At 44.9% G+C, this 25,559-nt stretch overlaps 1 protein-coding gene across 1 annotated transcript; it reads right to left on the reverse strand.

The window, feature by feature from the left end:
* Positions 1–328: 328 nt before the first annotated feature.
* On the reverse strand, positions 329–21,078 carry LOC120842746 (4-coumarate--CoA ligase 1-like). The gene is made up of 9 exons (XM_040213919.3): positions 20,956–21,078; positions 19,822–20,023; positions 19,624–19,727; positions 11,754–11,956; positions 8,419–8,587; positions 7,660–7,932; positions 4,899–5,043; positions 3,633–3,893; positions 329–577 (listed from the first exon to the last, which is right to left on the reverse strand). The coding sequence occupies exons 1-9, from the start codon at positions 21,076–21,078 to the stop codon at positions 441–443; spliced, it is 1,617 nt and encodes a 538-aa protein (XP_040069853.3). The 3' UTR covers positions 329–440.
* Between the last annotated feature and the right edge of the window lie 4,481 nt (positions 21,079–25,559).

Raw genomic sequence — 25,559 nt, forward strand, 5'->3', positions numbered from 1 at the left:
GAGATTTGAGAAATGTATTTTTAAAACTTGTATACTATTTGAGCGTGTTGGTGCTTTTAATCATTTAGAAAATGGGAAGTGGAAAGTGAAAGTGGAAGACAAATTTGTGGAGCACGACTATCTTCGCCAACCTTCACGTGATGGCCCGGCCTCCCTAAATCTTATGTGTGTTCTTATAGTCTTGCCTTCTTTTCGTGTCTGCGGCCGACCGGATCGTCCCAACACTATACTACATTTCATCAAAGGCAAACTGTTTTATACTGCCATAAATGAAACTTTGTTTTATCATATCTAGTCATTAATTGAAACCGACTCACAAACATAAGCATTGACTCGAGCATTTTTCTTTATTCTTGTTTATTACAAGTGAAATGCAGAAACACTTTTATCTCAGGTTATATGCTGGTTTTCGTGTAACTTGTGGAGTCTGAGAAGCTCCACTATTTTTTCAACTTTTCTATTTCATGGGCAACCTTAGTTTTGAGTTCTTGTCTCAAGATCTTGCCGCCCTCAGACTTGGGAAGAGATTTCATAAAGAAAACACCTCCATACAGCTGCTTGAACACTGCTGCTTGACCTTTGAAACAAAACAAAAAAGACGCATAATCATTTTATTAATTTCCCGCAAGCTGAACACTCCAATCATGTAACCATATTTCTTTTTAGTTTAAAATGCAGAAAGCCGTGTAAGTTTCGTGTTCATGTAATTTTAGAGAATTAATGAAAAAGCATGGCACATAAAAGCCCAGTTGATTTTTAGTGCCTTGTGCATTGTATGAAGTAAGTTAACTAGTTTTTCTCTTTATTGACGGTTTTAAATAGAAGTTAATGTAATACAGCCAGGTGCACCGCTAGATAATAGCCGGTCTAATATGGTATCCAGAACCTTTTTGAGGTACAGTCTTAAGTTAAGCTAGTTGGTACATGTTAGGTATAAATGTCAGCTAGACCATAAACGTGAACACAGTGAGTATAGAAAGGAACCAACGCACTGCTGCATGTGTTTGTTCCTTTTTATACCTTGTGTGTTCATGTTTATGTTCTTGTTGACACTTTACCTTTTCGAAGATTCTTATTTGTAACTCCAAATTTTTATTTAATACTTCGAAATCATCTGATAAACAAAATAGCTCTATCAAACAAGAAGGGTTAACTAATATGGGCATTGTTTTATATATATATATATATGTATTGCCGCGCGCGCCGCTCGTCAAGTAGGCAGCGCGCGCGTGGCCTAACGGTTTTCGTACCTCGCTCCCACGCGGAAAGCCAGGGTTCGATTCCCGGGAGAAACGCATCTTTTTGTTTATTCCTGCAGACTAGTATTCTGGTAAATTCGAGAATCCTGTTGGCTTTTTCGAGGTCCGAATGTTCTACGCGTCGAACTTTCTACGCCGATTATTCCAGAAGCCCACGCATGTACAGGTCCCGTCAAAGTAAAACGGAGCGCCAGAGCGGCGACCGAACTGCATCGCCGCGCTATCTAGCAGGCCCGGCTGGAACTGATAGGTGCCGTCTGCGCATGCGCGTGCCGTTCGCGGTGTCCTCCGTTTTCTTGTTTGATCCTCACATTATTGGCTTCTTGAGCTGCCAAACGCTGTTCCGATAAACAGCGCTAGGTGTTCGAGTCACACTCGGAGATAACGTTGACTGGAAGTGGGAAAGGGCCAGCGTTGTCAATGAGCACCCTCCCTTGTGCTATCAGGCGTCGATTTTAGGAAGATCGTTGCGCTGCTCGAACCACCGATAACGTGTGGGTTGGAAGAAGAAAACGGAGGCCCCAGCGGAAGGCACGTTCACATGCGCAGATGTAGCCTATCAGTTCCAGCCGGCGCTGCCAGATAGCGCGGCGATGCAGTTCGGACGTCGCTCTGGCGCTCCGTTTTACTTTGACGGCACCTGTACATAAGGGGCTCCGCGTGGCGAGCCACAGTCAGTTTCGCCCCAGCGTTGGACCCTGCCGCCTCCGACGCCCGCGACGCTCTGTTATTATCTTTTGTACCTGTTTATTTTTGGCACGAGTTCGCCACATTAAACGTTATATAACACGATATATTTATATATATGGTGCTTTTTTTTAGCTTTACAGATTTTTAAAAAAAAAAAGCCATGAAAGTTACATTTAACCGGTTTGTGCCGGTGAGTTAAACGGCCGGGGGGACATTATTTGCGCGGATAATCTGTGCAATAAGTCAGCTAATAATTACAATTTGTTAATCAAATTTTAAAACAGTGAAAATGGGCATATGGTTTCAATTAAAAACTTGCTGAGCGTCATCAAAATCCACTAAATCAACTCTTTTTAGAACGACTTGAAGCTCGTAGGAATCTCGGGGGCGCGCCAAAGTTACTACTCGTGAAGCAGGCTCAAAGCTAGTAGTGGAGGAACGCTATGATAATCTTATCAACCGCGTTCCGCCACTGCTAGCTTTGCGCCTGCTTTACGAGTGGTAACTTTGGCGCGCCCCCGAGATTCCCACGAGCTTCAAGTCGTTCCGGCAAGAGATGATTTAGTAGATTTCAATGACGCTCAGTAAGTTTCTAATAGGAATCATGTCTATTTTCATTAATAAAAACTTAAGTAAGAAATTTGACTTAATTTTTCAACATATTGCAAAGGTTAGCCACCCCCATAATGTAGTGCTGGCCGTATAACTCACTTGCACAAACCCAATAAATGTAACTTTCACGGCTTTCTTTAAACCTATCCGTAAAGTTTAAAAAGAAAACACCCTGTATATCTTTATTTTTTTCGTCAGCTTACCTTTTTCATCCCTTACTTCACTGCAAAATTTCAATACTCACACTCTCCCCTCTTTGTTCACATTATATATATATATATAGATATATATATATAAAGAAAGTAGACGAACAGGGAAGGGAGAATTTATTGATTTTATTGAATTAATGTTAGGGGAAGAGGAAGGGAAAGAGAGCTGGCAAAAAATTGGGCCGGGAGCGGCGCAATTTTTCGTCACCTCCCTTTCTTTTTCCCTTCTCCTAACTTCAATGCAATATATTTAATAACCACTCTCTTCCCTCCTTGTTCGCAATATTATTACGACTGCACTTGTGAATCTTACCTCACTCCACATGTAAATATTTATATTCATAATAAAAACCATGCAGTTACTTTTTCTCATGTCCAGAAAGCTTCACAAAGCTTCTTACAAACAATGACTGCAAAAAACAATCAAATAATGTGCTAATTTACACGATAAAGGTGGCCTCGGTATGACTACCGGTATTTTCTAGAAGTGCGTTTTCTTACTTCAAATATTTTATTCTGGATATGCAGTAATTTTGTAAGATCCTGTGCCTACTGGAGAGGGATGGGGAGAGAGGGAGGGGTGGAACGGAAGGGGAGAGTTAGGAAGATATAGGTAATTAGAGGCCGGGGGGGGGGGGGGGGGGAGGGGAGAAGGAGGGGGAGCGATGGTATAGGCCGCAGAGGGGAAGGCACCCTAGAGGTTTCTAGTTATCATTTTCCGTCAATAACCACAGCTCATACGCCACTTTTCGGAAAACCAAATTTGTGCGTTATCCTTAAAAGTTAAGCGTTGAATTGTGCAAGTTAGACAGCACATATCACATCAAAAACAAAGTTGGAATACCAGGAACATGACATATACCAGCAATGAGTTCCTTCAGTTCTGTTGCCAGACTCTCGAGGTTAGTCTCGAAGCCGTCCTTGACAACGACGCAGGCTGTTGGAGCCTCGCCATACGTCGAGCTTGGAACTCCCACAACTGCGACCTCTGCAACCGCCTCGTGGGTGGTTAAAATTCCTTCCAGCTCAGCAGGGGTGACGACATTATCCATGCATTTTATCATCTGTTTCAATCTCTCAGTGACATGGATCCGACCTTCAGCGTCGTAGTAGCCTAAATCTCCTGAAATTTAAAATGCAATCTTGTCACCATTTATCGCTCTTTGTTCAGTGGGCTAACAGTAGAATAGGCACGCAAATAGATTTTTTGTACGCGTTTTTTTCTTTTAGTTTTTGTGCATTGCAAAGAGGAATTTTTGTATTCAATATTTAACTTAAACTTAATTTGAACCTGAATTTTGGCCCACTATTTTGCACTGTTCGATTCGAATTATATTTGACCTGAAATTTTACTAAACGCACTCATCAAACCACTCCTTTATAATAAAAAGCCTATAAAAACCAGTTGTAATAGATGGCTTTAACGCCCCATGGAGCTTGAATTGATGCCTTACCAGAGAATTAGTCACCCCTCAACCATCATCGGTGTTGTCAAGGCGGCGATTCGCGGCAGGTGTTGTGTAGGTTAGCTGCCTCGTGAGGTGGTCGAACACAAGCCGAAAAGAATGATAACTTGCCGAAATCAGAATTTCTTTTGTAACGAACGCTCGCTCCATTGAGCGCATAAGTGTTAGAAAATGCACAATGACTATCGTTCACATGCATAACAACACAGAAACAGGAGAACGCCCCCTTCCATTGCTCAAGAATCGTAGATGAGTGTCTAGAAATGCACTCCAGCACCCGTCCGTGCGCACATCTAGCACGGAGCGATGGCAAACCAAGTAGGATTGTAGTGAATTGTGACGTAGTGTGAAAACTATATATATTAATAAAGTCCGCAATATATTTGTCAGCAATGTTGGCTGAACGCCAAACCGCAGATTTTTGAGACTTGTTTTACGCTGAATCTTTGCCCCATATCATGTCCAAATATTTTACAATAGACATTTATAGCGTTATAGAGAGGTCTGACCGGACGCACTATCGGTTAGTGAACAAAAGGAAGTGCATAAGAACACTCCAGATTCATGACTATTTAGGCGCAAAAGAAATATTTGGGTCTGACCGAGAATTCTGTAATATTGTGATTTTGAATTAAAAACAAAAAAAAGCAAGCACGTCATACCTGTACGCAACCATCCATCTTTGCTGAAGGCTTCAGCAGTAGCTTCGGGACGGCCAAAGTAGCCCTTCATGACCCCTCGGGTGTGAATCACAATCTCGCCATTACAAAACGGACCGAGAGATTCTCCGCTGGTTATGTCTATAACCTGGAACATTATATTAGGTCATCAATTCCCTTATTATTGTAGAACAGTATTTGTTAGGAGAAACAGCCGCACGGCCGTTTCCGAAAGTAGTCAAATGATTGTAACAACTTCTGTTAATGAATTGTCTGATTGTAAGCGTTCACCCAGCTAGTTGAAAAAAGACTATTTCCACGGCGTGAAAGTTGCAAATAATAGGGGTGATACTAATTAAATTCAAGGCAACCCAATGACCAAGCACTACTTCGCACAAGAGGAAACAAGATACAATATATGCAGCATTCAGTAGGCAAGTACCGTGTGCGGATTGGTCCCGCAATAATAGTTACTTCCTAGTCCCGCATGAGTATTGCCTCGTACACTCTAAAAAGCCCGTGCGTTTACTTTCCCGCACAACACTCGGAAAACCAATCACCGCAACTCACGGAGGCAGCTCAGCGAATGACGATGCCGAAACATATGTTTAGACCAAAAAACGCAGTCTGAGTTGGGACATTAAGCAATGCAAGCGTGACGTTTTGCATTGCTTAATGGCACAACTCGGATTGCGTTTTTTTGGTCTAAAAATATGTTTCGGCATCATCATTCGCTGAGCTGCCTGCGTAAGTTGCTGTGATTAGCTCTCCGAGTGTTGTGCGGGAAAGTAGACACACGGGCTTTTTTGAGAGTGCATGTGAATTAGTGCAACTTGACGTCTTTCTGTGACATATTGTTCATGTTTTCGGTGTGTTCTTGGTAATTCTTCCGTTTAAGTCAATAGAATGGCCCATCAAATTTCCGAAATCCGGTCGGGGATAAAAATGTTATTTTTTTTTAAACAACGAATCTCTAACTAATCTCTTATTATGCACAGCGTAAAAAGTCATCGTAAAATTTGCAAAATGTATAAACTAATAAATGCAATGCGCGCGAAATGATGATTCAAAAAGAGGTTTAAATGCTTAGAGCATGGTCAGACAGTGCTCATTATACATTGGAAAAACAATAAGTAATATCTGGCCATGAAAACCTCGGTAAACAAAGTGAACGAAAACATCCACTATCTGCTGCTGTACAGCATCGAATTTTTAAAACCTCTCCCTGGAGTTTCAAACACCCAAGCATTACCCGGAGTGTTCGAAAGACGACGATATTTCACCAGCTCTTCGGCACACTCTATCGGGCAGCCCTGAAACGCCAGCGATTTGCGTATATATTTGCTGATTTTACGCATTATATTTTTTCCGTGAACTTCAAAAATGATTATAATATTGCTCTACCTGACGAATCTTCTAAAAGAAGCGTAGAGTGGACCTCCCAAATACTCAGACTTCAACTCAGATCGAAAGTGTTCTGCCCGGCCGAAGACGTCAGTGTGTCAGTGTTTTCTATAGAGAGCATAAATTGAACAGAGAGTCCATCTGAAACCATGAAGAGTGTCTGCAATTTAATGGCGGACGCCTCCTCCGCCGATTGATCGCAAGTGTTCATCCGCTGCGTTGTCGTGTGGCAAGGAGGACAGCAGGCGGAAAGGCAGAGATGCTCGCAGAAATCAACGCTTTCGTCACCTTTTCGCTGATCGTGTTGCAAAACGCGGCACATAAACCCCGTGACCACGCTCAGGCAGTTGGAAACTCTGTGTGACCTCTCGTTGTAGTTTGTAACAAGCGGCCACGACACACCCGATCACTCTCCAGCACAAATGCGTGAACCACCCTCTATACACCCCTCAGTGATCATCTTATTCAGGTAATGCCATGTTAAATGTTAATACTTCAATTCCATTAGTGAGACCATCTATTTGTTCTATTCAGGTGTACTGGTGAGTTTAGTCGTTTCGGGCTCACTGAATATGTTTACGTAGTCGTGTTGTAAAATACATGTAAAGTGTTCTAAATTACTTTCAAAATAGTTTTCAGCGTCATATTTTTATTCGTACATACATGTATGCAATGCGAGGCGTATCTTGAGTGATCGGGTCTACCGATGCTACAATGTTACATCGAACGTCTGTAAGCTCCTAAACACATTAATATGCAGGACTCTCTAACTATCATGTGTACAAGCTTACGAGAACTTGAAGTTTGATTGTGGGTTCCTATAGATATTAGTAATCATATACAAGGTGGGATCAAAGAGTGACGACGCTAATTTTGAAGCGTAAAAAAGGAAGCACCACGGTAACGCGAACGCAACATTCGAAGGCAGGGACTTTCGTGTATCATGATGAAGGGTGTTGTAATGTGATCGTTTCGAGCTGCGCTACACACGTTCTTGTGATCACGTGCACGGGCGCAATGGCGGTATCACAATAGGCTGCAAACCAGAGCGAGAGGTAAAGACAAATGCTCGTCTAGCGCAGCTCCAAATGTCCACAGAACGAGACCCTTTGGCACAATGAGACAAAAAGAACCCTGCCATTGAGTGCTGCGCACATATCCCTTTCTTTTTTTAAGCTTCAAAATTAGACTCGGAATCTTTTTATCGCAACTCCTATCCATAAGATAATTCGCTGCTGCTTGCAAATGATCTGCTTGCCGATCTTCGTCAGTAAGTAATAAACGGAACACTACACTGTTACGGAAGATTATAAACCCAACAAAAAGAATACGTGTACAATCCGATTAGTTTTGGACATACCTTGATTTTTATACCGGCATAAGGAACTCCGCTGTTGTCGAAGGTAATTTGTCCAACAGGTGAGCTGCACACTAAGCCAAATGTTTCAGTCATGCCGTAGCAATTGATAAGTGATTCGACGTCGAAGATCTCACAAACGTCCCGTGCGAGCGAGGTCGGGATCACTGAACCAGACATGAAGATTTTTTTTACACGAGGGACACTATCGTTGTTTTTTCGGACTTCATTGACAATATGCTGCATCAGGCCCGCAATGCCAACAAAAGCAGACACCTACGAGATAAAAAAAAATTAACGCCCTATATAAAGTGCTTCTTGTGAGTAATGCTGTCTGAAGGGAAATACTGCAAAAATAAATAATGAAGATCACGGGAACCGGGAGATTGGTTGTCCAATAAACACGTCTTTATAAATGCGTTCACGTATTTCAACACACATTCAATGTCAAAAGCAACACAACTCTTACCTGACAACAAATTTTTTTCATGAAAACGAGAAAACACGGACGATACTGCCCTTACAGTCAGTTTTTGCGAATTTACTTCCGTAAAAGTAAAATTATCAGCGTCACATCGCTTAGTGCCTTGAGATAATAATAAAGAAGTTAACATTTATTTTATAGCAAAGTGGGTTTGTGTTAAAAGTTGCCATAAAATCGACACACTGTCTGCTCCTTCATGGTGAAGTTAGGCGGCTTGACACATATTATTTATTCTTAGGAATTATCTTTATTCTTATTTTCACATGAAAAATTCTCACCTCATGTGTCTTGAGAGTCTCCAGGAAAGCTTTGTAGGGTATCAAAGGATGGGTTAAGACTATTTTTGTTCCTAAAAACATGCAAAACATGGCTACTGCGAAACCCGTCCCGTGGGTAAAAGGATTCCAGCAAAGGAAAACATCCTCTTCACTGCAAGGTTCAAAAGACCTGAAATCCAGAAAAAGCGGTGTATGTGAACTAAAAACTGATAAATACAGTCACCTAAAATTAAGGAACTGTTTCTTTTCCACCCGGAAGTTATTTTCGAACTCTTTGTATAAAGGAATATATTTTTTCATATAAAGAAATCTTCCAATTTAACGTAATATACTTGTATAAAGCGATATATAGTAATCCGGTCGGCAAGACAGAACAGGACAAAACAATATGAAAGAGCATACAAACAAATTGCGCACGAAGAGCATACAAGCATAAAGCATACAAACAAATTGCGCACGTGGAACCTGGCTCAATTTTCGTGTGCACCGATTTCCCGTCGTGTTCTTCACCTTCTTTACAAAACAATGTTTTCTTTAGAATAAATATGCTCATAAAAAGTGAAAAAAAAATCAAACGAACAAACAAACGAACAAACAACACATAAAAATACGGCACCCATGTTTGTTTTACCTGCTTTCATTTTTAGATGTCATGTGCTTAGCAACACTTGAGTGCCCCTGCGGAATGTGATTGATTTCTTAAGATAATACTTAAAGGGACCATGAAACGATTCTCAAATCGAATTTCATCCACCGATCATCGTAAAAGGTGTGAAAAGAAACACAGAAATAGGGACCCAAAAAAAATTCTTTGCTATAGAACTTTTAAAAGAAAACTAGACTCTATTGCGCCTTCTTTCCTTCATAAGCTCTCTGCCTTTTCACTGCGATGCATCCGCGGAATCGCAGCACGTCAGCCGGATCCACGTCGCCTATTGGGTAAGCGCCTACCTCACCAGCACCGCGATCATAAACAATAAATAGCCGACGAATGTTTCCTAAAAGTTTTGTTAAATATTATTCAGATCCACATTTTGTAGCGTAATTAGAGATGTGACGAAAATTGACAAATTTGATAATGCTGAGAGCCAAGGGCCATCTATCGTGTGGTAAACGAAGCAACTACTGCGCGTGCGAAGTAGGGCCGACAGCGTCGCTCCGTAACTTGGGTCGCGACGACCAACGAACGTTTATTTTTCTACGTGTTCTTCTCGCGCGTCCCGAGTTCAAGCAGCAAGAAAAAAGTACTTGAAACAGATAACGACGAACAAGAACGCTGGATCCACAAACACCCGGCAAAAGCGACAACGACCACGAATCCACCGACCCCCGACCAAGCGAGCTCGGCAGATAGGCCTAGCAGGCACTCCGACTCGGTGCAGCGTTGCTTCAACTGTACTTGGACAAGACCATTTGTCCACGACCGGCTGGCGTGCTGAATGGAATATGCCCGCGCGACCCTTGTGGACACTTCCCATATTGTACTGTTTGGAGGGAACAGCGCAAAAAGGACGTAGGACGAGGTCGAAGAAACACACAGACAGGGCGCTGACTTACAACTGAAAGTTTATTGCTCTGAAGAAAGAGAAATAAACACAGAAAGGAGGAAGGGGAGAGAACAAACAAACCAATAACATGCGGCATCACCCACGCCCACGCTCCGTCACACGAACCTGCCACACTTTTTGGGTGATGCCGCATGTTATTGGTTTGTTTTGTTTGTTCTCTCCCCTTCCTCCTTTCTGTGTTTATTTCTCTTTCTTCAGAGCAAAAAACTTTCAGTTGTAAGTCAGCGCCCTGTCTGTGTGTTTCTTCGACCTCGTCCTACGTCCTTTTTGCGCTGTTCCCTCCAAACAGTATGTACCACCAACTAGCCCAACTACATGCCTTGCTCCCATATTATAGTTTAATCGCTGACCTCAATTTCAGATTAAGAGGTGAGGTCAATCTCTTCCCCTTGTTTTCCGAGGCAGTGTTGACGAACACTGTCGTCGAAAAGGGACTCTAGTCGATTCTATCTTCTTGTTTTGTGTGATATAGAGCTAAAATAAACGCCGTATGGATTACCTTCGTAACACGGTATGCACACTTTGTTATTAGTATGCCATTTTAATTCTGACACGACTGCATGTCACTGTCGAGCTATAACAGTTCGTGGGATCTACGTGCAATGCCGGTCCAACCTTCCTTTGTCAAGTGTCACGTCAGTAACAAGTTGCAATCGTAAAAGATGATCCCAAAGCGCTTACCAACAGCGCGAATACACCACTTCCATCAAACGGGCGCGTCCGCTCCGAGTGTCAACAGGTATTTACGTGGCTCTTGCTGACACTGCCGTAGTTCAAAAGTATCTTTTTTTTAACGTCGGCTCGCTCCTGCATCTCCGAGGCTGCGAAAAACACCGCGGCAATTTGATATCTACGTCGCTTTGCAAACGACTGACACGGGCCGCCTTTTACCAACAATGACAGTTGGGTTGACTTCTGGAGTCTTCACCGGAAGACTCGCTGCACTTCCCAACAGGCATGCCGGCGTAGGAGACTAGTCCCAAGCTGTCGCTGTAGCGCAACATATCTCATTGAATTTCGCTCAGCTGCGATGTGTCCATGGCTATCGCGGCGATGAGAGGCGCCGATTCAGAAAATACGTCGGTGACATCAGCGCCACCAGCTCAGTAAGACCTACCGGCGCACCCCCAACTCGCCGCCGCTGACGCTCCCATTCCCCTACAACCGAAAGAACTTCCGGTTCCTGTGCCAGGGTACGTCACGACTGTCAAAATTACGCCTCAACTTGTTTTGCGGTCAGTTGGAGATAAAGAAAATGTCAATATTTCATTAATTTTTTGTGTACAAGTTAATAAACTTAGTCGAAAACGGATGCCTGTTCGGCATTCAGTGAACGTTGAAGGTTTAATGTAAAAGTTATCTGGCAAAAGTAAAAAGGTAATTTCATGGTCCCTTTAAAGATACGGCTTCCTCTACGGCTTCACAGCGTTATGAAATGATTTCAGCAGGGTGAAATTTAATCGCTATAATTCACTCTTTATAGTAGACAGATGATTAGTTCCAATATACCACTACGGAAGTGAATAAAATAAGTTGGTGCTCGATGCGACCGAAAGATGTTTTTAACTTAAGGCTGCTTTAAGCAAAATTTACATTATACACATGCGCCTTGTCACTAGATTTGTAAACCTATATATTATGATTGTGCCTGCGTCCGTACATCCGTACATAAATAGGGAAAAAACAAAAAGGATGTCGGTATGACATAATATACTTGGTGGCTTATAAAAACTCATTAGCTTTCAACACTCTGATCAGCGCTCATACCTCAACGTGTGAAACGCTGAACAGTACCCCTTGTGCGACATTTCCACGCCCTTCGGAAGACCCGTTGATCCTGACGTATACAGGATTGCCACAACCTCTTCTTCGTTGTCAGTAGGTACGTGGGGCGTGAATGAGGCATCTGAAAGTTCTTGAAACTTGAGGACGTTGATGAAATCGGGCGCGCTTCCCACGCAGAACAATGCCTGCGAAGCAAAGTAAAAAAAAAGGCATCTATACCTCATTTATTAAAATAGAGATGTAAAACGTTTCAAGTAGCGATAGTCTCTCGCTCTTGGTATAAACAAGATGGCTAATTTATTTTTGTTTTTGTTTACGAAAAAAAACAAAAGGCCTACTAAAGTTTCGTTTTTAAATTATTTTATGACTGCAACTGGTAGCGTGCCAAATAAAGACCACTTTGAATTATGAAAGTCCAGGCACTAGCCCGGACTTTGATAACGTTATACGTTTAATACGTTATCACAGTACTTAGGTCATGCGCAGAGACTGGGTCACGAACGCTGCGTCGTGAGCGGAAGGACTTCGTGTCCATCAAATCCGGCGGAGGGCGCTCGGCTTTGGGACAAAGTGCAATTTGTGAGTTGACACCATTCGAGTAGGATTACGTTGCAGGGACGTAGACCGCAGAAGAGGCTGTTCGCATGCTTCAATTTTGGTATGGTTGGTCCCGCGCAGCAGTTGCAGTCTACCCCTACCTGGAGCACAGTTAGCAAAATTTACGCGTCTTTCATAGGAAATAGCATACATTAACACTAATCATATGGCCAGCACTGGTATTTATTTAACTGGTGGGAACACAGCGAGAAAACTTTATGTTTTCTTGTGCGACGGAATAAACACCCTGGATCTAATATTTTACAATAGGGATTAGGATGTTTAAAAAGATGTGCGGAAATCGCTGCTGCCGCTGAGCTAATGTTCAAAGATATGCGGGAGCATTTCCTGCGGCTGGTATATGTAACACAGCATGGTGAATGCAACCTCTGAGCAGATTTCCGCGGGGTGAAGATTCCCGAAACCCCTCTCGTGCTTGGAGCGAGCAGATCGTTTCACTTATCGCGTGCACGAAGGACGTGCTCCCGATGCGGGTAAAGCGACACAGCCATTGGTTGCGCATATTTACTCACCACACACTTGCGTTTAATCCTGCGGCGGAAAGATCATCCACATGAGCGGGCCATGCAACGTGAAGTACGCCACTTATATGCCGCCGTTTGAATATTATGTACCAGTCAGTCTCCGCGCCCGAACGTTGGAGGCCGCGGTTGGAGCCAGGACACCTTCCCTCGATCTTTGCGTACATACGGCCCACGTACTGTTGTTTTCAGATGGCCGATCTCTGCTCCCGAACGCCAGCTGTTTCATGCAAAATGGCGCCGACGGTCCTCTCGGATCTTACGTTGCCACGCCGGTTGTGCATACAAGGGCGAAGACATCGTGCGCTTACGGCCCAGTGACGTGGTAAAAGGACAACGCGTACACAGCGTCGTGGCAGGCCGAAGAACCGAACCGCAGCCAATGTGCGTCCTCTAGTGCGTCCCAGACCTTAAAATGTGTTGCTTGTATGTTTAGAAATCATTGAAGTTAGTATGCCTAAATGGGTGACCTGTCTCTGAGCTGGAGATGAAAAAATGTAGCCAGTGCAGTGCAACCGCTAGCCTGGGGTCATTAACGTGCACCAACCACGCAGTAGTGATTACAAAAGCGCGTGCCGGTACGAAACTCATCCAGATCGAAACGGGCGGAGGTTGGGGACTCAGCGCATGCTTTTGCTACACGCTCCCGGCTGAGACGCGTTAACCCACTCGGCCACCGATCCCACTTCCAAGGCTCCTGCACCTTCGTCGCCACGCCTACTAGCCGGGCTCTACAGGGTGATTGAAGGAGACGCCAGGCTCTTTAAATCGACCGCTAAATTCGGTTTCTTAACCTATCGCGCTACGACTTTGTGCAGCGTTGCCCACAGATGGTGCTTTTTTTTTTTTTTGTGAAATTTGCAAAGAGCGAATTTACCTGAGGAAAAAGTAAAGAAATAAAAAGGCTTAGCTCCTATGGAAACGCAGCGACACCACCGGTCTTCAAACGACACGGCACCATTTCGCACGGGAGACAAGAGATGGCGCAAGCGGTCGCGGCGCCAACTGCCGCCAACGAACGTGCACACGACGCCGAGAGCCGGCGTCTTTAGCAGACAAGGAACAGCAGTTGCTTGTTGTTACCGCGTCTGTTTTTGTTTCTGTGACTGTCGCCATCTGCGGAACGCGCGCCGCTTTTGAGTCGAAAAGTCTGCCTGCCAAAGACGCCGGCTCTCGGCGCCGTATGCTCGTTCGTTGGCGGCGTTCGTTGCGCCATCTCTTGTCTCCCGCGCCAAATGGCGCCGTGTTGTTTGAAGACCGGTGGTGTCGCTGCGTTTCCATAGGAGCTAAGCCTTTTTCTTTCTTTACTTTTTCCTCAGGTAAGTTCGCTCTTTGCAAATTTTACAAAAAAAAAAAAAAAAAAAGCACCATCTGTGGGCAACGCTGCACGAAGTCGTAGCGCGATAGGCTAAGAAACCGAATTTTCCGCTCGATTTAAAGAGCCTGGCGTCTCCTTGAATTACCCTGTATATAGGGAGAATCCGGCCAGTAGGCGTAGCGACGAGGGCGCTGGAAGAGAGAAAAGTGAAGGAAAGGTGCGAGAGCGCCGACGGAACGGTACAGAAAGGAGGGAGCAAAGACAAAGCGTCCGCCATTTTGACGAAACTTGCTTTCGGCGCGGAGCACCTTTGAGGCTACGAGTCGTGTGCTCCGGGCCGACTTCTTTTTCTTCTGAAAAAGTTTCCAATCAAGCATGGAGAAAAGTTTATTCGTGAGCTTTTTAACCCACTATATCATTTTTTAGCTAGAGCCAGTTAAATAACAGGAAAGCAGCGAAATTTGGATGATGATCCCATGCATGCCACCGGGCGATTGAATAACAATGGTGGGATGGTGGCCCTCCCCGCACAGCTGGGAACAGCCGGGAGTTCACGCGCATGCGCTCGCGCCTCTCACTCTGTGCCGCGGGTTGATTTGCTCACTCGGGAGGGCTGCGTTACGGCGGCGACATCATAAACTGGACAAACTTACCTAATATTCGCGTCTTCAGCTCGTTGCTCGTCATCCCGCGGCAGAAACGGGAAGCGCTTTAGTGAGGGCATGGCCTCCGATATAGGATCTCGGAGGCCCTGGTCAGGGTCCCCTGGCTCTCTTGCTCAGTGGGCACGGCGGAACTGCTCGCTATCATGGCTCGCGAAATGTCATTTCCGAAAGCAGACAACGCGCTTCACTGTCCCAATGTGGTTGAGCAGCCGGTAGGGGATTGTACCTTATTAGTGATTTTTAGTATTGCATATAGAAGCAAACGCAAACGTTGTGCGTTTGCATTAGGGCCTCCTCACACGCGCAGTGTGGAACTTACAACGCTAACGTAAACACAGTGCTTGTGTTCGCTCGTATACATAATACTAAACTCACTACTGTTTCACCGCTTTCCAATGAAAACAAAACGTGCTGCAGTGAGCAGACGTACAAGTGGGTAGGCGTTTCTCAGAACTGGAAAACTTGAGAATGGCAAGACGATGGCGAGTAAAAGTTAAAGAAACTAAATGTCAGGGAAGATTAATAATTAAAACAATAATGTAAATAAAATCTTTTCCCTCTTTTTTTTTTAGGGGGGGGAAGAGGGTTGGGGGAAGGAGTGTTGGGGGAATTTAGTTCTGAAGGATCGTCAGGGACATGGAAAGTTTTGCCAATTGCCATACGTTGCGACTTTCATAGCATCATGTGCCTCACCTAAAGTTATTGTCATTTTACATGGGTATGTCCGATTTTTTAGAATGTTTTAACTTATTTTAGACTATTTTCATTTGATAATTTGTTAATTAAAAATGCTGGAATTGACACGAGTGATGTTCATTTGTACTCGTTTGGTTGCAATACGCATTCGCGTGTTTAAAATTAGATCCTAAGCAAGAAATTATCGAGAAACTACGTATTAAAATCTCTTAGTTGTATTATTAGCATTAATACAAATATGGCTATATAGAGAGGTTTCATTTTGTCTTATTTTTGCCTTGTCAAAAACTTTGACATTGTTATCAAGATAGACAAACAGTCAAAAACTGGATGTAATGGAAATCACTGTATTATGCGTCCCTCGTTGCTTTAGAAAACACACACAATTCTGGTCTCTGACTCGGATTCCATCTTTGGTTTTAGTGCGAAAGCATTAACTGTCTCATGGAGCGGACCGCCGTTATCAGGTTTTGAAGCTTCGAAAAACGGCACCTAAATTCTCTTGTCCCATATAGCACAGCCTGTAGTCTATAGACCGACACGCGGGCTTGACGTCACGGAGCTGCGGCTGCGCTGCGATCGCGCCGGAGCCGGGTGGTGTGGTCAAGAGGGCGCAAGTTTTGCATGGGCGTTATAACATTTCAGCATGCCGCAAAGATGTGTAGCCGCTTTCTCAGCAGCCGCTTTCTCAGATGACGTAGGTCCTTACCAGCTCCTGCTGATCCCGCCGGCAGTGCGGAAACTGGCTCGAAGTAATCGTAGGCCTCGAGAGACTTGTACGCCTGTACAGTGTCGGCCGTCAACTGGTTCGGCGAAAAAACTGAATAAACGACGACGTGAGCCGTCCACGTCGGTGGCAACAACTTCGAGTCGGAACTGCACCAGGTCTTGTTTACGGCGTACGGATTGTCGAAGGCAACGCCGTGCAAGCACGGTTTGTCTCGATATCGCTACCATTCAGGCTCAGGTAGCGAGCTAAAATAGTCGGGCATGACGTACGACGTATACGTTGGAAGAAAATACGACGCACAAATAAAGCTAGAAGCGTCTCTACAACGTAAACAAAGAGCGCACGCCATAGAACGCAATGCCGAAAACAAGGAGAGCCTGGTAGCTTTTGGCCAGCTGCTGCACATCGGCGGCTTTCCGGCCGTGTTGGTAAGCACAGCCGCGCCGCGTGTCGGTCTATCGCCGCGAAAAAAAAAAGAATACATTCACATTGGATGGGGACGCGTCATATCAGATGCCCCCCCCCCCCCCCCCCCCAACAAGAACAAGGGGGGGAGGGGGGGGGGGCGGGTCGCGGCGGGCTATCGCACCGGGTGCCGCTGATTCTAGTGACGTCACTGCACTGGACTCTCCAAAGTAATTTTATGCGAAAGCGTTACGTATCCCATGGAGCGGAGCCGGTGGCGCCTGTACCCGCGAAAGAAGGCGGAAGAAATGCCCATTCGCCGTTTGGCTGAGCGAAAAGGTTCCTAGATAGCCATTGGTGGCCGCTTCACGAGATCGCGCGCTCGGCCGCCGCGCTCGTGTTAGGCATTGTCAAGGGGGGGGGGGGGGGGGGGGGGGGAAGGGGCTGCGGCTGTTCCAGAGAGCGCATCCTCTGCCGCCACTCTCGTGTCAGGTGTTGCCGGAAAAGGGGGGGGGGGGGGGGGAGCTTCCGCCGTTTCTGCTTTTTTTGACGCCGAGGAACATGGCGGCGCCTGAGGCATCTATATCGTTGGCGGCCGCAACCTCGGCAGTAGCGAAACGGGGCCGTCCACGCCAGTACACCACAGACGAAATAAGGGAGCGGATAAACGACATTCATGCTTTCACATTTACAACTCATAAGAATTCCGCGGACAACACTCATAACAATTCCGAGGACGCTTAAGTGTCCTCGGAATTGTTTTGAAGTGCCCGGATTGAACACGTATGTCACAAATAAAGTTTTCGCGAACAACATTTTTGGCTCAATAATTACGCTGTGAGATACATCTTGAGGTAAGAAAGAATCTGTAATTACCACCTATAGCGAGAAATTGAATCAAAGCAGATGTTAACTTCGATTTCGTTCCTTCTGCTCTAAATAGTACGATAAACATCTTATATTTTTCAGCTTGAATACGGGACCCGCCCTCATAATACCCCAGCCTCATCGTATAAGCAAGAATGATTTGCGCCGCTCAGTGAAGCCAGCACAGTAGACAGGCTCAGCGACTAGTATACCGGCAGGCATCTCCGACCCCTATTTTAACCGCCATTTTAGAAAACGAGTGGCGCCACCTATAGTGAATTGGATGCGCGAATACGGCTCGGATGCATCCTAAAGCTCCAGTATCTGGAAAAAGGGACGCATTGCTTCCCTCTTTCTCCAAAAAATCATCCTTACCCCACCTATAAAGGCTCGTTCACACTCTTGCACCCGAGTACGACCGAGAGAGACCAGACCGGTTTTTAATGGTCCTAAGAGGTCGCAAGAGGCTTAAAAACCGGTCTGGTTTCTCTCGGTCTTAGTCGGTCGCAAGAGTGTGGACGGCGCTTAAAGGCCAGTTCACACTCTTGCAACCGAGTACAGCTGAGAGAGACCAGACCGGTTTTTAAGCCTCTTGCGACTTCTTAGGACCGGATGCGGTGCAGCGGAGCTGGTCCTAAGAGATCGCAAGAGGCTTAAAAACGGGTCTGGTCTCTTTCGGTCGCACTCGGTTGCAAAATTGTGAACGGCGCTTAACTTTCCGGTTTGCGACTGAGCCGCCTTCTGGATGTTGCGAAGCCTCTCGACGTCTCGGTTAGCTGGAGCGGCGCGCGATGCCAGTCGTTTGGACGTTTCTCGTCATATAAGTGTGGCAATGGCCTTATTTACAGCCCGCATTCACATCCGATTGCCCTCGAGCCGCTCTACATCTGTTCGTCCATCCGTGGATACCAAAAGTGCTTTGGATAATCGTCCGAGTCGTCCCTACCAATTTGCAGTATCGGTCAGTGTGTCGTTGGTACCTGTCCACCCATTCGGCTTCAGAGGAATCGCAAAGCTTTTGTATTGATCATATCAAACCCTCCAATTGCAATCATCTTCTCCACGGTTGCAGATGATTTACTACTCATTCTTAATGAGTGGTGAGAAAGCATACATGTGCTTGTCTCACTGGCTTCTCTCGCATTTATGTTAAATCGGGATATAGATACATCCACATGCTCGCATCCGCAGCCGCTAGAGCGTTGCAAGCTTATGAACTTTGTGCGAAACAAAGCGTGGTACGCGAGGATGTACGCCGCACTAAACGAGCGAGCGTGTTCCGCACCTCCGCAAGCACCCGTAAGCGGGGGCGATGCCGATGTTCCAAGCGCGATCAGGAGCAGTCCGTTATGAACGACTCTTCTTCGACGGCATGGACGTCCGTGCATGCCAAGTCGGCAGTGTTGTGATCTCTCTTGCGTCGCTCGCGCTTACGGTGGAATGAAGTGCATAACTCGCTCTAAACAGGTGTATTTTTGCAGTCTGGTGAGCTTTATACAGAGCCCCTACATCGCATAACCTTGCGGCTCCTGTTGGGTTGAAATCTCTCCGACCGATTCGGTGAAGCAAGATCGTCCTCTGAGGCTCATTTTCCGTTGCAAAGGGAACACTGAAAGGCACTCCGGCCTTTTCCACAGGCGCGACAGCCCGTTAGCTGCGGCGTTGCGGCGTAGTAACAGCTTGGGAAAGTAGTGGCGATCAGAAGTCCCAAACCGAAAGCAGGCGGATGTCACCAGTCGACTGACTAAGAGTGTGCACGGCGGCTTGTTCAAAGAATGGCGCCACTTTTCCCAGGATAGAAGGGCTGCATCCACATCCCTTCCGCCATCTGTCGGAGCTTCCAGAAAGTGTTTCCTAGCAAGTTTCCGCAGCCAGTGCGGCTACAGTCACCCTCCCGTGGCGACGTTGCGAACTTTGTTTAGTCCTAACCAGTCAGAGGTCAGCGCATGCAACAGAGCACTCATGCTACCGCAATAAAAGCATTCATAGTTTTGGCAAAGCACAATTCGATAATTAGATAATAATATCTCACCTTAATGCTTGATGGTATTGCCACCTTGGCAGCATTTGATGCGGTTTCTTGGTCAGTTAGTAGGAAAGTGCACTGGCTGTCTTCCATCGTGTACACCAATTCCCCCATGAGAACGACATCATAATAAGTTTTCTTTATCTTATTAAAAATGCTATAATTATAATGTTGAAATCAAATAAAGGCGTTCCGAGTACTCACTTGCAACGGAGGTCGTCTTCGCCATGACAAGCGTACCGCCCGCGAACATGACACCAAACGCTGCCGCTACTGCTTCAACTGCATTGCCAATATACGCACACACCCTGGAGCCCGGTTTTACACCGTGTTCTTGGTAACCTACAGCGTATTTGCGTATCTTTTCCAACAGCTGATGGGCAGTCAAGCTTTGATAGGTGTCAACCTAAAAGAAAAAGAAAGTAAACTGTTTTGAAAAATATAAGGATTTTTACTGGTTTCCTGGTGCTGAAGGAAAGCTATTTTTAATAAATTTGGCTCCTCCCTTTTCAGAAATAACTTTACGACAAAAGATCTGCAAGTGTATTAACACATTCATGCAAACTGAGTGCTACAAGTATATGGCGGCGTAAAGTAACTATGGTTCCTACTGGTAACTTTTAACTTTTATATCATTATTTATTATGCTAATTAGCTCGAATAAAAAAAATATTTGTGAGAAGTTTCGGGTATCAGAAATCAACGCAGGCCCAAATGTCCAGAGCAACTACGGAACATGCTGCTGATGAAAAGCCAGAAAATGCGCTCATATATTCAGAGTGGCGGAGCTACGCTTCCGCTACATTTGAGAATAAACTCAGCGCTGTGCGGTGCGCGATGTATTTTGTAATGTGCTAAACTCTAATATATTTTTCTTCTCCAGGTCTCCTAATCCTGTTTTATTTGTTTGTTCGTTTTTTATTGAAACTTGAATTTTTATTTTTATAAGGTATCAGGTTACTTTTGGTTACTTTATTAGTGCCACTGAATTAGTGCTGCTGAATCTCACCGAGATTTCAGTAACAAATTAATAGACGAGGTGTTATGTTCTTTGACCGGCGCGGCATGAGATACTGGCAAAACAGGTACGTGTTCTCATTTATGTCAGATAGGCACAAGGTCGAAATGGTTCGTCTTAGCTCGGTGGTATTTGTCGCAATGCAATGCCGTAGGTAAATCTTGAAAATCCGCTCACCGCACAATAATGAAAAACGAAATGAAAACCAGATTAATTCAGTAGCCTCGGATCACGATAACAACAGCGCAGGATATTCAATATATCCAATGTCATACGCTTTCTTATTACAACGCAGTGTATATAAATGAAGTCATACTCACAATAATTATCTTGGACGATAATTTCATCAGTCGCTCTTCTACAAGTTGGGAAGCGTAGCTATTTCCAACGTCGAAGTCCGCGAGAGTTGAGTGTATCACTCCGTTCACAATCCTGGCGGCCATTTTCGGGTGGTTTCTTTTTAACGGTGTAAAAAGGACAGATTAATACACACACTTTTTTAATAATAAAACTTTATAAAAAGTATGATGTGGTGCATTAAGGCGCGGTGCATTTAATTTACAATAGCTCTCTTTGTAACTTTACTCTGACAAAGTGAAGCCACCCCCAAGACAGAAATGGCCATTCCTGGTGTTTAAGTTATATGAATTTATGGGAGAAAACCATATACAAAATAAAACTGTGCTAGTTAAGGAGAGCTGTTTTTTTTTTGTTTTTTTTTAGAGAAAACACATTTTTCCGACATTTTCGAGAGAGTTCCGCACAACGTACTCCACTCTGGTTCGAAGCCCCTTTTACGCCAGTGTAAAACTCACCACTAACTAGAACATTCGACAACATTCGTGGCCGTCCTAAACGGCATGCGGGCACACCTCTCTCACGCGCACAGCAGCGCAGTGCTCATATATGTAAGGTACGCACATGTCGTACGTTACGTAACCACCAATTGTTAAAATAACAGCAATTACCAAATTTCGGGGGTGCTTGAACTCTACGATAAGTATATCACGTGGAATAAGTTTCTGCTGGTTACGTATTCATTTTAATTTTCTTTCGAGTTTTTTTCATCCGTTTAGTCACGTGTGTAAGTCATAACGGGAGATTAAAAGTGCACTCTCAGAGTAATTTCCAACAAAACCTTTGCCCAAACTCGGTTTTTAGATCAAGGCAAGCAATGTCATCTCGCGGTTAACACCGACCTTTATGCTTCCAATGTGAAACCACGACCACTTCAAGAGGATTGCCCTTGAAATCCGGTAGTTACTAAAGATTTGCGCTGGTCACGTAGAGTGGGCTGAAATATAATGATATTTGATATTTACTTTATGAAAAGCCGCCTTAATATTTCGTAAATCCATTATTAACTTCGAAACGCAACTGCACGCCACATATCGCAAGTGTGCGCGGCTGGTCATGTCATGACGACACAACAAGCATGGTAGCGTCAGAGTTGCGGGCGTTGACTTATTCCCGACTTTGATCACAACATGGTTGATGATGCGTACAAATATCATCGTCGACGGAGTCAGCTTCTTTCAATACAGTAAATCTTGTCTTCCTCGCAAGGAGGTTGTTTTACTGAGACAGCAGTCAAGAGCTGTCGTGGCTCTCTTTGCATGAAGTTACGTCAGAGCTTTCGCTGTTGCCAACAAAAACGTCCAGTGTTTTGCGGGTGCAATTCCAGGAGCTGGGTTCTGTTTAAAATAGAATTACTTGTGCTGGGAGGATTCAAAATTCCTATATTGTGCGGAAGATATTACTAAAAGCAATGACAATATAATGTATTTTTTTCTGAAACACACAATTTTACCGGAGGATCCCTTTAAATTTGCATGTATCGTTACCAACAGCGGAGCGAGTCACAAGCATCGAATGGAGAGTTTTATTGAACCGTGTTTGCACATCCGAAACGGTACGACGGTCGTTCCGGCACGAACTGCGCATGCGCGAGTCTTCTACGGTAGCATATGTGGAGTTCGTACCGGAGGGCCCATCGCACCGTATCGGATGCGCAAAGATTGTTCCCTAAACCTTTCTAATGAGCGCTCCTAAGCCAATCCGGTTGCGGTTTCATCCGATGACAAATCCGCAGAACAGATCATGAAGCAATGGCATTAACATACCATGCGATTATTTAGCTGGCTGTAACTAGAATGAAATTACATGTTCGTCTTATTTCCCGCACAGGGCGCAGACCGCAACCGTCTTAGCAATCCGCGGGACGCTCTTGGCAAATGGCGAGGCTGGAATAAAGTTTTTAGGTGATTTCATACGTCCAGCTCTTTCCGCCGACTGCAATGACGGCACTCTTTGCCCTCTCTAGGGGAAAAAAAAGACGCTGAATATTTTTTAGAAAGTATTCACTGGCGGCAATAGCTGTGTGCACGACTGCTGAGCGCGTGCTGATGGCGAGCTTCCACAGTTCTTTTGTAACGTGCAATTTGCACCCTCAAGATTGCCAGTCTTAGCAGCCCATTATTGTGAGCTTGTTTAGAGCATGCGCTCTAGACATCATCCACAAATAAGGCGCCCAGTGAATACTCCTTATTACAGCCGACTTATGTTAGAATCATCGCTTTTGGACTGTGGAAGGGAAAATCAACAGGTGGAAGCGCGGAATCTACGTCCCAAAGAGCGCCCGTACCCACGTTAATTCAACGGGGGATCTAATATGTACACTTGGCGAAACAGTGTCCGTACTATTCCACTACCGTTATTCGTCGGCGCCAAGGCCAAGCGCAGCGCAGGCCAATCACAGCCGCCAAATTCCTTGCCGACGTGTTTGCCAAGGGTTCAGAATGAAACGAGATGTATCTAACCAGAGGTGTTCTCGAAGCTCACGCGTGGATAGCGGCAGGACGCTTGCTGGCACGTGGCAAGTGCTCGTTGGGTTTCAAAATTCCTTTCACTGTTTGTCTCGTAATGTGTATGTGCATTATTTGTTTTATGAGCTCTAATAAAAGGATGTAAGGCAAGGCAGATCGTAGTGGAATGAAGAAGGCGCACACAGTGAACCAAGCAACGGTCGGCCAACGCGCATAAAAAATCCCCCCACACAAAAAAAAAACACACAAAAAAACGTCGGTTTTTAACAACATAAACGACAGTCCCAAAACACTAAATAAAGAGTAACAGGGGGAAAATCATTGTCAAAGCTCATGACCCGTTGACTCATCGACAGGCAATACAGAAAGGTGCACGGGAAAATGCACGGGATGTACAAATAGGATTGGATTAGCTGCAGCCCCTACGTTTAGCTACAGTCGCTGCGATGAAGATCCCGGCATAATGACAATGTACCGGGATCTTCATTAATCCCGGCGCGGATTGAATTATATATGTTACTCTCTGCTCTCGATCACTGTTGCTTTTGATTTTGGATTGTAAAAATGTAACGTCCAGCTTTGTCAAACGTGTGTTTGGCTAAAGCCATATGTTTTGAAAGCAGAAGTTTGGGAAGTGATTTTACATGTGCCCTGTGATTGCTAAATCTCTATCGAAAAGGTGTGCTGGTTTGGCCCACGTACAGCTTACTGCAGGTGCCACATGCCAGGAGGTAAATCACATTACTTGTACCGCACTTTAAGTTTCCGTGGATTATGTAGGTGAAATTGGATTTCGTACTCTGCGTACTTTAAGGTTTCACGTGTTGACACACCTTGCAATTTGTTCTTCCAGAAGAAAGACTGCTAGTGCTTTCAGTGTAAGTTATCTTATACTTGACTATAGCGTCCCTAAGATTGCGTGAGCGTCTGTATAGACTACTGGGGGAACGGAAGGGATAATCTTTTCGTTCCCCGACCCAAATCATCACGACCCCAAATGGCACGGCTTCTCCTGGCAGGTGGCGCTACATGAACACGATCCAATGCGCTCCGATTGTCCATTTCGTTTGGTTGAGGACTGTACTTACCCCTCGTATGCGTAGTTCCTCAGTTAGTGCTGCCCTTGTACCTGCTTGCAAACTCGCGAACTAAGTGCGCAGAATGCTGGTACAATGAAATACAGACGCAGTGAACTGGAAAGCTATCTACGTTACTGGAGGGAAAACAACTGCAGGTGTGCGGTGTCAGCCTATGGCCTTTTGAAAAAGCTGCACTCCCAGGCTAACCCTCTTCCAATCAACGCAAAGAAAAAAAAAGTTGTTTCTTTTTACACCGGTTTACTGCAAGGAAAGTGCGGTGCGTGTACCCGACCGCAGTCGTTGATAACATCTGTATTGCACAAAGGCCGGATAGAGGGGAAGGGGAAAGAAGTAAAAATGTCCATAGCCTACCGCGACCCTTTTTATCCGATCCTGTCTTTAAATTTATTATCCCGCAATGGATTAATGTGATACTGTAATATTCCCGAAGTTTCTTTTTCCTTTCGCTGATTGACTATGAGAAATCAGGAGCTTCTAGGTTGCCGCAATGCACTGGTGAAAGCCAATTGATGCTGTCGAGAGAGGGAACTAGGCGAATGACGTGGCTGACATGTTTAAACCTACAAAGCAGTACGCGCTATGGCATCAAGCATGATATTTCATCTTGCTCAATGTCAATGCGCAGACTCTGTTTACGTCTAAACTTATTATCAGCCGAGTTACCTCCGCAGACTAGAGCGATCGGCTCTCACAAGAGCTCTGCAGGAAAGTATACGCTTTAGGTTTCTTAGAGGGTATGTTCCAGTTTGAGTTCTCACGAATTAACACAAACACCGCTCCTCTCTTTGTGGGGAATAATCCTTAAAAAAGGGAAGAAATTATTTCTGCTTTAGTGAGAGTTCCTGATTCGTCAATATAAAATGCGTAGAGACATTTAAAGTCGACTAATTTTGCCCGCAAGACTATTATTTTATAGTAACCCATATTGCGCTCCCTATGTTATCGTTCAAGCTTTGAAATTCTTGATGAACAGATTGAAGTTTATTCTATTTCCTTAAA

Source organism: Ixodes scapularis, unplaced genomic scaffold, assembly GCF_016920785.2.
Source record: "Ixodes scapularis isolate PalLabHiFi unplaced genomic scaffold, ASM1692078v2 PGA_scaffold5__190_contigs__length_132052651, whole genome shotgun sequence".
Taxonomy (NCBI): Eukaryota; Metazoa; Arthropoda; class Arachnida; order Ixodida; family Ixodidae; genus Ixodes; species Ixodes scapularis.